At 48.7% G+C, this 14,819-nt stretch overlaps 1 protein-coding gene across 1 annotated transcript; it reads right to left on the reverse strand.

Annotated features, from left to right (window-relative positions):
- Window positions 1-2,917: 2,917 nt before the first annotated feature.
- On the reverse strand, window positions 2,918-14,320 carry PGPEP1L (pyroglutamyl-peptidase I like). Its single transcript, XM_068991501.1, has 4 exons — window positions 14,267-14,320; window positions 13,684-13,806; window positions 11,449-11,675; window positions 2,918-3,149 (listed from the first exon to the last, which is right to left on the reverse strand). Exons 1-4 carry the CDS (start codon window positions 14,318-14,320, stop codon window positions 2,918-2,920), a joined length of 636 nt encoding a protein of 211 aa, XP_068847602.1.
- Between the last annotated feature and the right edge of the window lie 499 nt (window positions 14,321-14,819).

Genomic DNA, 14,819 nt, shown 5'->3' on the forward strand with positions numbered 1-14,819 from the left:
TGTGCTTGCTTATGACCTGGTGAGTGTCAAGGACTTGGACCTAAAAACAAAAAACAGGGGACTCTCAACTCTCGGTGTTGCCCTGGAGTTTTGCTTCCCACTGTCACGGTGAGCCTGGTACCCAGGAGACCTTCACTAGAGGACCCGTGACTCACAGCAGGCTCACGTGAGGCTCGGTTGGGCATCTCACCTCTGGAAGGAGCCCAGGCAGCAAGATTCCCACCACCCCGGGCGGGCAGCGCTGTGCCTCCAGGCCGCAGAGGGTCAGTCCGCACCTGTCCTCAGCCAGGGGAGCAGCAGCGTCTCCTGAGGATGAAGGTGCTGGGGTTGAGACGTGCAATACCCTCTCCCCACCACGCCCCTGCCCAAGCCCGCAATCCAGCAGAACTACTTCCGTATCCACCCTCCCAGGTCCAGCTCCAAGCCCACGTGCAGCGCTCTGTCATCACTGACGGACGTTCACGTCCACTCTCTCACCAGGTCTTCACAGTAACTCTGCAAAGGAAGGATTTCTGTTCCTCTGTTTTATAGATGAGCAGACACGCAGACATGTCCAAGATCCCCCAGCTGTTAAATGACCAACCCAGGGCTGAGCCTTTTGAAGCTGTGTCAGCTTTCAAACCGTCTCAGAACTGCCCGCACCTCAGCGGTAACTAAAGAGACCGTAGTGTGTACTGGGGTGATGGCAGGCCACTTAAGACCAGGAGGTAAACGGGTCTCTGGCTGCTTCCGAAAGAACCCTGGAGGCCACAGGGGGTGGGAGATGACGGGTGTTCATCAAGAGCTCTGGGCCTCTGATTGATTGGTGACATCTAAACGTCTGCTTGGCGCCAAGCCACACACATTTTACAATCTGAAATAACACTGGAGCTGGGTCTAAGAGGAGGCCTGCTTGCCACCGTCCTGAGACGAGCTAAAATAAGGTGGGGTTGGGGGGAGTGGCCCAGGGCTCTGGGTAGCAGGTGTTTGCCTACGATTGCAGAAGGCTCTCCTCATTAATAGCCGTGCAGCCAGACCTGTGCTTGGCGTCCAGACCACCCCGCCCCTCTTGCTGCCTTTGGTCTGCTGTAGTAGGACTTTGATCTGTTCTATGTCAAGTGAGCCAATTCCATTCGCAAAGGGGTCCTGTAAAATCTATTACAAACACACGAGTGTGCTGGAGGGTAATGGTAAACTGCGTTCCTTTGCCCAGTTCCTTTCTTATTAAGGTACAGCTGCTTTTACTTACACTGAATAAATCTGGGCATTAAATAATGATTTTTCTTTAAATGAAATTAAGTAGAAAATTACAGTGTGAGCACACCAACATAACAAGAAATTTCCCAGAGCTTAGCTCTTCCTCCAAAAAATAATATGGCCAAAGGGGGTTCCAATGGAAATTTTCCCCTAGACAACACTGGGACAGTAAAACCTTGTTGTGAGCAGCTTGGCACAATGCCATAAAGGCAAAATGAAAGATGCAAAGGGGAGGTTCTGTTTCTTAAAAGGCAAAAAAATACTGTCTGTGGTAGAAAAGCTAAACCCAGCTATTAACCTTTGCTTTGGGGGCCAGACACTATGGGGGGAATGTGACATGGGATGGCTGCCATGAAAAGCAGTACAGCAGCGTCTCCACAAAAGTAAACTCAGAATTACCAAATGATCCAGCAATCCCACTAGGTATAGTCACACATGCACACACACACACACCTAAACAGGATTCTGAGAGATACTTGCACACCAGTGTTCATAGCAGCGGTATTTTCACAACAGCCAAAAGGTGCAAGCAACCCAGTGTCCATCAAAAGATGAATGGATAAACAAAATGTATTCTATATACACAATGGGGGTGTTGCTCAGTCTTAAAGGAAGGAAATTCTGACACATGCCACATGGATCAACCTTGAAGATATTTTGCTAAGTGAAATGAGCCAGTCACAAACAAAAGTTCCATTAACATGAGGTCTCCAAAGCAGTCAGATTCAGAGAGGGAGGGTAGAATAGTGGATGCCAAGGGCCAGAGGGAGAAGGGAGAAGATAGTGTTTAATGAGTGTGGAGTTTCAGTTTGGGATGATGATGGTGGCAAGCGTTGCCCGAGTCAATGTGCATATTGCCACTGAGCACTAAAAAATGGTTAAAATGATAACTTTCATGCTATGTGTATTTTATGACAATTTTTTTTATGACGTTAAAAAAGCCCAAACACTAGAGACTCAGTGGCTCAGAGGGCGCTTGCAGCGCCTGGATGCACAGGCTCAGAGGACCAGCGTGGGGGCCCCGCAGTGGGCTGCGCCCGTGTGTCCCCAGGCTGGCCAGTCACAGGTCATCCCGCCACACGGGGCCCTGGGGAATGAAGCAGAGGTCCCAGCGATTGGACAGGATCACAGAGGCCTGAGACACAGACTTTAAGGGGGAAAAAGACATTACTAGCATTTCATTTTGGAGAAGGCAATGGCAACCCACTCCAGTACTCTTGCCTGGGCAAACCCCGTGGACGGAGGAGCCTGGTAGGCTGTAGTCCATGGGGTCACTAGGAGTCGGACATGACTGAGAGATTTCACTTTCAAGCATAGGAGAAGGAAATGGCAACCCACTCCACTGTTCTTGCCTGGAGAATCACTGGGACGGCGGAGCCTGCTGGGCTGTCGTCTATGGGGTCGCACAGAGTTGGACATGACTGAAGTGACTTAGCAGCAGCAGCAGCAGCATTTCATTTTATTGTCAGGAAAACCATAACTGAAGCTAGTTAATCCCCTATGAAATGTCTGCCTTTCAGAGTGTTCTTCTTTCTTCTGACAATAAAATAACCCTTTGTGATTTCGTTGAGCGAATTCAGAACATTTTTCCTTTGTGTAAACTGTTTTATAAGCAATTTTTTTTAAAGCCCCTCAAAGCACAGTTTAACTCTACACACAGGAGTGAAACATTTCATTTTCTCTAATGGAGCAGTCCCCCAGTTGGTTCTCCCTGGCTGGAACTGCAAAGGCTGAGCTTCTGGTTTTGAGCCCGGCCTTTCTCAATCTCCTCCAGCATTTCCTGGATGAGGACTTGCAGGGCTTTTCCCAGCAGGCTGGCGGGCAGCCGAGGAGATAACGGAGGGACATGGATGAGGGCCGCACACCCATGTCCATGATGCAAAGACAGGTAGTAGGCGTAATCGCAGACATACCTACAACCACACAAAATGCCAGGTTACTCCTTGGACCAGCCTCGAACCTCAGCTAAACGCAAGCAGAAGCAGCAGGGCTGCAGCTCTGAAGCACAAGGGGCCCACCACCCAGGAGACCCAGCTTTTGTTCTTCTGCCTCAGAAAGAACCTGCTGCTGGGAAAAAGCCATGGAGAAACTGGCTCCGGGCCTCGTGTCGAGCAAGTGGCTGATCCATAGGAGGTACCAGATTTCCAACCAAGGAGTCCAAAACGCTCTCTCCAGCCTGTGAGCCCTCCTCATTTTCGTCTGCCTTGACTCATTTTACTGTCAAGAGTTGCTTCAGGTCTTTGCTCACGACCCTCCAACCCCCACCTTTAGCAGGAGTTAATATCAATTCTTAGGTTAAAAGATCCAGAAATACACAAGGAAAATACAAAAGAAAACAAGCAAACAGCTAGATGGAATCAGCGAAGACCAAGATGGCCACAAACTTGATCACCAACAGACCCTGGGGCTCATTATATGTTGGTTTTTCTAAATTAGCATATTAAATGACACTGTAGCAGAATGACCGGGCATTAAGGAACAAAAAGGATTAAAAGGGGGGGGGCGGCACTCTACTCCCTGGAGAAAACCCTGACCCTTCCAAGTAGACTAAAGCACAGAGCCGAGCAGTTCTCCTGGGTTCCCTTTCTCTACTTCTCTCCACCCGGGTGCCCTTTCCCAATAAAATCTCTTGCTTTGTAAGCACAGGTGTCTCCTCGGACAATTCATTTCCAAGCGTTAGACAAGAGCCCAGTTTGGGGCCCTGGAAGGGGTCCGACTTCCTGCAACACAACTATTCTCCCTGCCCCAGTCCGTGAAAAAATTGCCTTCCACAGAACTGGTCCCTGGTGCCCAAAAGGCTGGGGAGCGCTGACTTAGAGAATCGTTTTCTCACTGCCACTTCACCCTGTCTCCGGGAACTGCCTGCTGAAAGCAGTCACCTACATCAGGTATTTCCTACAGCTCACAGTGGGTCTGGCAACACTGAGTCACTGACTTCGGGGGGGCTTTCTAACTAAGACCCTCTTGGACACTGTCTCCCCTTCCAGCCCCTGCAAAGACTGGTTTAGGTTGCAGTTAGAGCTCCCAAACCACTTGGGGTGGGCCAATCCTGTGGGATCTGCACGGTCACCAACCCTAGGAAGAGGCCACTGGGAAGCTGAAGAGAGACCAGAAGTAAGGACTGCTCGATATGGGTAACCCAGCTTCTATCCCAGTGAACACTGCTCAGGTACATTCTCCGTAACTGTAAACTCTTTGAGTTGCACCCACTAACAAGGAGACAGCTTCTTTTCTTTGTTAACACTGCATAGCTCTAATGTAAACTGGTGGATGGAGAAAGCTGGCCAACTAACGTCTCTCTAATTATTTTTCAATTGGGTCGCTATTGCTAGTTTTAAAAAAGAAAATGGGATGAGATCCCCAATGTTGGATTTTTCATGGCTCTTAGCCAAAAAAGGGACTGTGGAAAAAATGTAAGGCCAGTTTAAATCTCTTTTTCCTGGGAAAGATTGAGGGCAGGAGGAGAAGAGGGCAGCAGAGGATGAAACGGTTCGACAGTATCGCTGACTCAATGGACATGAAAGTGGAAAGTGTTAGTCGCTCAGTCATGTCCAACTCTTTGCGATCCCATGGACTGCAGTCTGCCAAGCTCCTCTGTTCATGAAATTCTGCAGGCAAGAATACTGAAGTGGGTAGCCATGCCCTTCTCCAGGGGATCTGCCTGATCCAAGGATCAAATCTGGGTCTCCCGCATTGCAGGCAGATTCTTTACTGTCTGAGCCACAAGGGCAGATCCCTTAAAGGGAGGAAATGGCAACCCACTGCAGTATTCTTGCCTACAGAATTCCATGGACAGAGGATACTGGTGGGCTACAGTCCCTGGGGTTGCAAACAGTCAGACATGATTGAAGCGACTTATGGACATGAGTTTGAGCAAACTCAGGGAGATAGTGAAGTACAAGGAAGCCTAGTGTGCTGCAGTCCATGGGGTTTCAAAGAGTCAGACAGGACTCAGCAACTGGGCAACAACAAGCTTTGACGAAAACCAAATAGAATGCTCATGAAGCAAAGAAGCCCTAGCATGAACTAAGCCTATAATAGAAAGTCTATTCAAACAAGGGCTTCTTAGACCCTGCCAGTGCCCTTGCAACAGTCCTGTTCTGCCAGTAAAAAACTCAAGAGATGACAGCTGGCTCATGACCTGCAAGCTATAAATACAGACAGGAAAGAAATTCACCCATTGAGGCCAGATCCTCAAACCGTACTCTCTACCCTAAACCCCAAGAGCATTTGGTATTCCAGGTGGTGCCAGTGGTAAAGAATCTGCCTCCAATGCAGGAGATGTTAAGAGAAATGGGTTCGATCCCTGGGTCAGGAAGATCCCCTGAAGAAGGGCATGGCAACCCACTCCAGTATTCTTGCCTGGAGAATCAGAGAGGAACCTGGCGGGCTACAGTCCATAGGATCCCCAAGAGTCTGACACAACAAAAGCGATTTACCAGGCACTTAGCTAGGTTTAAAAGACACCTTCGTTTGTATGCCTTTAGCCTGGTAACCTCAGTACATTTTTGCATCTGAATGGCAGGATCTAAGCAACAGGAGAAAACACCACTTATACTGGGTGGTTCTGCCCCAGGGATTTTAAAACTCCCTCACCCTTGTAAGAAAGGTTTTAGCTGAGGATCTCAGTGACTTTGAATTAGAACAGGGGACTATCCTTCAATATGTGGATGAAATTCTAATCATCAGCCCCATCAAAGAGCTTTCTGACCATAACAAAGTTACCTCCTTAAATCTATCTGGCAGAGAGACGATCTAAAGTTTCAAAGGAAAAAAGCCCAAATCTCCCTCCAGCGGGTAGAATGCTTAGGATTTAATAACAGAAAAGGGGCACAAGGCACTATCTAAGAAGAGGAAAGAATGGATTTGCCAGATGGCACCCCTAATACAAGAGAACAGCTCCAGGGCTTCCTGGGGGTGCCTGGCTCTGCCATGTGTGGATCCCCAATGCTGGCTTAATTGCTAAGCCCTCGTATGAACAATTAAAAGGGAAGGACCTTGACTCTTTTGAGCAGACCCTCGGCTGTGACTGAGCATTCCTTGAACTGAAAAAACATCTCAGGAGAGCCCCCAGGTTCGCTTTACCCAACCTGAGCCGCTCCTTCCATCCATATGTACCTGAAGGAGGAGACACTCCCCTGGGGGTGCCTACATAAAAACCCAGACCTCTGACTCCCAGTTGAGGCCTATTTTTCTAAACAACTGGACCAGAGTGAGACAGGAGGGAAGGGGGCAGGGCACAAACTTTAAAAGACTGGCATAGCCTGAGGACACAACATAAACTGATCTCAAGGAATAAACATTAAAAATGGGGGGTGGGCTGGGGATTAGAAGGCTGCTGGAGGCTATACTTCTGCCAAAGGGTATATAGCCTATACTCACTGGAGAGGCCACCAAACGGAGATGCAGAAATAACAAGAGGAAATCGCAGAGCATATATGGCAGCTAAACAAGCTGTAGAGGGTGGGGACAGACTTCAAATGCCACTGCTATCGCTGCCCCCAGATCCTGACTCTTACCTCCCATATACCCCCCAGAAGAAAGAAAAGGCTTTGTGATGGGCCTGTTTTAAAAGCCCAGAATACCTGGAAAGGTTGGTTAACAATCACGGGCAACTGCTCTTCAAGCTAGTGCACTTCAAGCCATTCTGAACGGGTACTTCAAGCCATATTATAGGCAGGAGACCCAGTATCAATGGCTTATCACATCCATCACTACTCCCAATTTCTGAAGTCTCCTTAAACAGGTAAGGGTGAACCAAGCCCTATCTGCCTCCAGAATAACCTCAACACTCACCCCTCCAAAGTCAAGGGAGGGACTCCCACCTCGTACAGAGGCACATATCTAGGTCAAAGCTGGCAAAGAGATTTTACAGCAATGCTCTGGGCACAAGGAAATTTTCAAATATTTGCTGGTTTTGACTGACACCTTTGGCTAGATTCCTGCCCCAAACCAAGACTACTTCAGAGATTTCTAAGGCCCTGCTCAAGGAAATAATCCCTCTGTTTGGGCTCCCTAAATCCATTCAGTGTGACAGTGGGCTTGCCTTTGTTTCTCAAATTACTAAGGAAATCTCTAGAGCACTGGGAATTAAATGGAGGTTGCACCCCTCTTGGGCTTCCCAGGTGGTACTAGTGGTGAAGAATCCATCTGCCAGTATAGGAGACAGCAGAGACACAGGTTCAGTCCCTGGGTCGGGAAGATCTTGTGAAGAAGGAAATGGCAACCCACTCCAGTATCCTTACTTGGAAAATCCCATGGGCAGAGGAGCCTAAGGGGCTACAATCCATGGGGTGGCAAAGAGTCAGGCATGAGACCACAGTCCTCAGGAAAAGTAAAAAGAGTAAATCAAATTCTCAAAAGAAATTAAGCCAAACTATGTCAAGAGATTTATCAAACTTGGATCTCTTCTCCCCACAGCACTTCTCAGAACACAATTAGCCCCTAAAGGAAAGCTCAGGTTAAGTCCGTATGAGATCAGGTACAGGAGGCCCATTCTTGAAGGACGTGCCTACAAAGCCAACCTTAGGGACATGGATGACTGAAATATGCCTTACAGACAGGAAAAAAACTCAAAGTTTTACAGGCCTTCCCCTTCTGACATGGTTTTACATCCTTTGTTCCCTGGAACTGGGTTTATTTGAACATCTGGAAGGCTGGAAATCCACAAGACCAGTTAGACCCCAAGTGGGCAGGACCTTATCTTGTAATCTTGACCAATTCAGTGCCTGACAATAACTCCGTGGGCCACCATCCCAGAGTAAAAACACCTATGCCTCTGGAAGTTGCTGAGACACTTGCTCAGTTACAGCTGTGTGCACCTGTCACTGAGCTTATATGCTTTTTAAAGGGACTAACCCTCCTAATAAGTAAGTAATGTGATGGACAGGCTTAGCAGTTGGCCTTGTCATCGCTACTGTATTACTTAGCTTCCACTGTTCTGCCAAACCGCCTCCTACTGGTAAACATTTCCTCTGTCCATGCTGGATATAGAGAACATTGACATTGGAGGCAGGATGCGTGGCCATTATTGTCTGTTCCCTCTTATCTTCTCTGCTCTATCTCTTGCAACCATCCATGAAGAATGGGGATTCAGGAGTGAATTTCTTGAGAATTACAGCCTGCTGACAAAAGCTGTCCCAGTGCTGAATCTGGCACTCCCACTCTCCAAGTGACACCTATAGATTAGCTGAACACAACTCAGTGAGAGACAGCATAGAAAACCCATTCCTCCTGAAGTTTATATCCCATCCCTGAAGCAGCTTCCCTGCTTGGATTCCCTCTATCAAACACAAAGCACGCACTCCACAGGACCACCACTATGATCAGGCCTGCTGCGACCACCCCTATTAAACACCCCTATCAAAAGGAGAGACTTACAGTAACACCCTAGGGTTACTCTGGACTCTGACCACAACTTCTTCCATTACCCCACAATTTAAGTGCCTTGGGTTGACCCGTATGGAAATCTCACCCACTGTGCCCCCTGCACTGACCTGATGAACACCCACACGGACCAGATGGGAGATGTACTTACTGCAGATGGAAAATGCCGGTTGTCTGCCAGTATATGGCCCTCCTAAGGCCTGGGGAAAAGCCACTGGTCAAGAATCCCTCAGTGACCCCCACTAGGCAGGTGGGCCTCTCTCCTCACTCTGCAAGGGCACACTCTGGGGCTAGCCACTGTCGAATGTGATTCAACTCCCCAGAACATATGCTCCCTATGGGTACCTGTTCCTTTGTGGCCTGAGAAGAAACCAAGTGCCCCATCAGAACAACTCTAACTCCTGCTTCCCTTCTCTGGGGTGGGCTCTAGTCCATCCTTGTTTAGATAAGCCCAATCTTGGGGACACTGCATGCTAGGGCAGCCAAGTTCTCAGAACCTAGGATCACCGTTCATAAGATCACCCAGCCCCTAGATGAAAGGACTCATTCTGGCAGCAGTAAGGACTTCCCTCAGACTAGTGGCCCCCTGGGGAAGATTTGCACAGAGTGAAATCACTCTACAAAATCTCACCCATGCCTTTAAAGACTGGTCTAAAAACACAGGGTATGCCTTACAAGAACTCCATGCTTCTCTGGACTCTCTGACATATGTTGTTCTGAACAACAGACTAGTCCTTGACTGCCTCCTTGCTGAGCAAGGGGAAGCCTGCACAGTTCCTAATAAAACCTGCTATACATATGTTAATAATTCAGTTGGTTGAGATAAACGTAGAAAAGATATGAGCAAGCTCAGTGGTTATACAGATAGAACACATGAGGTCTAGATCCAAGCTCCATCTGGAACATAGTCAGGCAGGGTCTTCCCAGGCTAACTTGCCTTTTTTCCATTTCTTGGCCCCATTAATTGCCATTATCTTCCTCCTTATCTCTGGGCCTTGTCTTGCCAACTTCCTTAGTAAATGTGACTTTGATGACTTTGAAGTCATCAAGCTTCAGATGACACTAATACAAGCGTACAAACAAACAATTCTGACTGCAGCTTGCTGATAATTAGACTTAATTTAGGCTAGTCAGGAACAGTTCTGCTCCCCCAGTCCAGGGGAACATGGCACTCGGGTTCAGCAGGAAGCAGCTTCAGAAGTCAGACCTTCACCCTTCAGTGGCCCTCAAGAAAGAAGCAGTAACTAGGAAGAGGCGGGGATGGTGTTATTGCCAGAAGTGCTCCAGATTTTTGCTCAAAACCTGCCAGGCCCCACCTTTAGCAGCAGTTAACATAAATATTTAAGTTAAAGGATTCAAGGATAAGAAAGAAAGCTACAAACAAACAAGATGGGACCAGTTGGGACCAAGATGGCCAGGAACCTGACCTCCAACAAACCCTGAGTCTCATTATACATTAATTTTACTAAATTAGCCTAATATTTAGGCTAATTAGGCCACACACCTGCTGGTGGCCAGGACCAGCCATTAAGGACCATAAAAAGCAGAAAAGCAGAGTGGCATCCTACTCCCCAGAAAAAGTCTTCCCAGGTAGACTAATGCATATGCCTCCCCATCATTAGCCTCACTCCTCCTCCCTTTGTCTTACCTTTAAAATTAAATCCCTTTCATCAGGTGGGCAAGAGGTTGGTCTTGAACTTAGCCCTTGCTTCTCAATTCGTTGGCCACTGAATAAAGCAAGAACCTTCCAAGGCTATGCTAGGGCCTGAATAAGGCTCATATGATTTAATTCAGTAATGATTTCTTCATTCATTCTTTTGAAGGAGACTTAACTACCACCTAGGGGGTCAGAATCTGGAGAAACAAAGGAAAATTAATCTTCATCTGAGGCTAAACTAGAATGGTTAATTCACAACTTTGCTGCAATAAATAAAAGTAACTCAGCAATCCCATTACTGGGTATATGCCCTTAGAAAACCACAATTCAAAAAGACACATGAATCCCAATGTTCGCCGCGGCCTATATACAACAGCTAGGACATGGAAGCAATCTAGATGCCCACTGACAGATGAATAGATAACGAAGTTGTGGTACATATACAATGGAATATTACTCAGCCATAAAAAGGAGTGAACTCGAGTCGGTTGTAGTAAAGTGGATGAACCTAGAGCCTGTCACACAGAATGAAGTGGGAAAGAGAAAACAAATATACCATATTAAAGCATATGTAGGAATCGAGAAAAACCACGCTGATAAACCTGTTCACAGGGAAGGAATGGAGAGAACAGACTTGTGAGCACAGTGGGGTAAGGAGAGCATGGGATACACTGGGATGGTATTGACATATATACACCACCATGTGTAAAACAGAGCCAGCGGGAAGCTGCTCTGTAACACAGGGAGCCCAGCCTGGTGCTCTGTGAGACCTAGCGGGGTGTGAGGGGGAGGAGGAAAGGGGGGCTTGCAGGGAGGCTCAAGAGGGAGGTGAGATATATATATACATACAGTAAAGCAATTATCACCCAATTTAAAAAAAAGAATAAAATACTGCCAAAAAAAAAAAAAAAGTCATCCACAAAATGTTAGTGGCTCTCAACATCCCCTACCCACCCCGTCTCTTCTGCCAGCCACCAAAGGCTAGTGAGTGGGCAGGTCCTTAGAATCAGTCCTAGGCAGAAGTGAGCAACGTGTGGGTCTGCATGACGACTCTGGGCAGCTCCAAGCACCCAGCGGGATGGCACAGGATGGCACAACCTGGGAGGAAGTTTGGTCAGAGGCCACTTCGGCCCTCCCTCCTCCCCTGCAAGCCCAGGATCAGAACGCACCTACCCGCGTCTCGGGAAAAGGCCACCGCCACGCCCTGCACTGCTGCCCGCCTGCGGACCGCCTTCATGCTGACCTCTGACGCGATCACTTCTGGGCCATCTGGAAGGCACACGCCACACTCGGGCCGGAAGCCCCGGATGTCGGCGTCCCGGTAGCCTCGGTTCTTGCTGCACTGCTCCAGAAAGATGGCCCTGGCGGCGGGATCCACGCCCACATGCACAACGAACTGTGTGAGCACGTGCGGAGGCAGAAGATTAGGGAAACTGAGGTCCCCGCTGCTCTCCAGATGGTTCAGAGGGAGAGCTCTGGGGGGCAAGACATCCCAACCCCCAAAATGTGCCATCATCACACCCATCCCTTGCCTGCCCCCCTTGATGAATGTGCTGGAACAAAAAATAACTGGATAGACACCTGCTGCTGCTGCTGCTAAGTCGCTTCAGTCTTGTCCGACTCTGTGTGACCCCATAGACAGCAGCGCACCAGGCTCCCCTGTCCCTGGGATTCTCCAGGCAAGAACACTGGAGTGGATTGCCATTTCCTTCTCCAATGCATCAAAGTGAAGTCGCTCAGTCATGTCCGACTCTTAGAGACCCCATGGACTGCAGCCCACTAGGCTCCTCCATCCATGGCATTTTCCAGGCAAGAGTACTGGAGTGGGGTGACATTGCCTTCTCCGAGATAGACACCTACATGGCATCTAATTTAAATATTTTCCTATTTCTTATAGGGCAGTCCCTTTTTCCCTGAGGATCCCAGCCGTTATCTAAGACTATCCCAGGAGAAGCTTAGTCTTTCCCTGGAAGCTTCCATCTCTTTTATGAAAGTTTAATAAAGGAAGTTCAGTTCAGTCCAGTTCAGTTCAGTTGCTCAGTCGTGTCCGACTCTTTGCGACCCCATGAATTGCAGCACGCCTGGCCTCCCTGTCCATCACCAACTCCCAGAGTTCACTCAGACTCACGTCCACCGAGTCAGTGATGCCATCCAGCCATCTCATCCTTGGTCGTCCCCTTCTCCTCCTGCCCCCAATCCCTCCAGACATCAGAGTCTTTTCCAATGAGTCAACTCTTCGCATGAGGTGGCCAAAGGACTGGAGCTTCAGCTTTGGCATCATTCCTTCCAAAGAAATCCCAGGGCTGGTCTCCTTCAGAATGGACTGGTTGGATCTCCTTTCAGTCCAAGGGACTCTCAAGAGTCTTCTCCAACACCACAGTTCAAAAGCATCAATTCTTCGGTGCTCAGTCTTCTTCACAGTCCAACTCTCACATCCATACATGACCAGAGGAAAAACCATAGCCTTGACTAGACGGACCTTAGTCAGCAAAGTAATGTCTCTGCTTTTGAATATGCTGTCTAGGTTGGTCATAACTTTTCTTCCAAGGAGTAAGCATCTTTTAATTTCATGGCTGCAATCACCATCTGCAGTGATTTTGGAGCCCCCCCAAAATAAAGTCTGACACTGTTTCCACTGTTTCCCCATCTATTTCCCATGAAGTGATGGGACCGGATGCCATGATCTTTGTTTTCTGAATGTTGAGCTTTAAGCCAACTTTTTCACTCTCCACTTTCACTTTCATCAAGAACAGTCCAATAAAATACTGTTAGAATCTTCTGAGCTGATTATTTTTCCTCTTTGAAAAAAATAGCTCATTATATTATCAAAACATTGGTGTATCATCTTAAAGGTCTGGTGGTGTTTGTTCTATTAATATCATCTGGTCTTCATATCTGGGGGATGTTTGTACCAGTTTCATGCATAGTAACTCTGTTCTGATAAGATATTCTGGGAGTGATGAAATGGGCCTCCCCAGGTGGGCCACTCTCCCACCTCCTGGTGGGGGCCACCCTCCAAATGCTCTCCTAGGCCAAGAGGTCCTTGCCTCACACCCCATCTCACAACCCACCTGCTCTGCAAGGGCCTGGCTGGGACTAACCCAAGGGCCTCTCTGTTAGGTGGGAACTACCTTTGAGTCCAGGCTGGGAATAAAGCTTCCTTTTCCTTTCCTCCTTCTCTCTTTCCAGAGTCTTATTCTAAGATTCTACTATGTATTTCATCTTAAACTTTTATAACTGGACCCTTTTGAAATTGTCTGGGCTGTTACTGGTGGGCAGGGGCAGGGTTCACTTGAGCCATCAACCCTAGAACCAGGGTCCTGGGGTTCACAGGCTCCGGGTCTCCACACATAATCAGCCCACCTCCTGCTCCCAGCCCCCCTGCCTCCCTCACTGTCATTTACTTGCGGTTGAAGATCTTCCCAGATTCTGGCGACCCTCTGCTTCACTTCCCTGTAATCCACCGGCAGCTGAAGGGTCCGCAGCTCTACGTCCATGTCACTCCCCAGGCCCAGTTTGGAGAGTTCCTGCAGAAAGAAACAGGTGGGTCACCTTGCCCGCTGCAGGGCCACAGGGAGCTCCTGACAAGCCAAGCTCAGGGCCATCCAGTTCATTGCTGGGGTCTTTAGGGGCCTGGATCTGCCCTCAAGGAGCTCCCACAGAGGCGAGGGGTCAACAGGGGGCCGGAGCTCCTGCTGCCCGCACAAGGGCCCATATAGTTGCTCTTGTCAAGGTGCACAGACCCCAGAGTCATGCCTGACCCAGTCTGCAGGTCAGGACGGAGTTCACAGAAGGGATGCAGGATACTTCTAGGGGACAGACGAGGGTGAGCCAGATGGAGAAGCTGGAGAAGGGTGTATAAGGCAGAGGGAGGTGCACCGGGAGCTGAGAACAGAAATCCATCACCTCTCAGTCTTGCAGATGGAAGTCCAAAACCGAGGTGTCATCAGGGTGGTCCTGCCTCTGAACCTTGCCGAAGGCGCCTACCTTGCCTCTTTCAGCTTCTGGCAGCTCCCGGTAGTCCTTGGCTTGTGGCAGCATAACTGCGGTCTTCACACCATCACCCCTTTGTGTGTGTGTGTCTTTCTGTCCGGGTTTTCTGCTTTATAACAACACCCCACCCATGACACTCTCTAAGGCAGTGCTTTCCAGAAGGCTGATGGCTTCATTACTGCCAAAGCAGAAAGTTCAGGAAGGCCAAACTGTATTTCTCCATGGCGTTTATAGTTATAGGTGTGGGATGGAGTACATTGGACACTGAAGTGAAGTGAAGTGAAAGTCATTCAGTCATGTCTGACTCTGCAACCCCATGGACTATACAGTCCAAGGAGTTCTTCAGGCCAGAATACTGGAGTGGGCAGCCTTTCCCTTCTCCAGAGGATCTTCCCAACCCAAGGATCAAACCCAGGTCTCCCACATTGCGGGAGGATCTTTACCAGCTGAGCCACAAAGGAAGCCCAAGAATACTGGAGTGAGTAGCCTCTCCCTTCTCCAAGGGCTCTTCCTGACCCAGGAATCAAACCGGAGTCTCCTGCATTGC

The sequence above is a fragment of the Capricornis sumatraensis genome, chromosome 19 (genome assembly GCF_032405125.1).
Source record: "Capricornis sumatraensis isolate serow.1 chromosome 19, serow.2, whole genome shotgun sequence".
In the NCBI taxonomy this organism is placed as follows: Eukaryota; Metazoa; Chordata; class Mammalia; order Artiodactyla; family Bovidae; genus Capricornis; species Capricornis sumatraensis.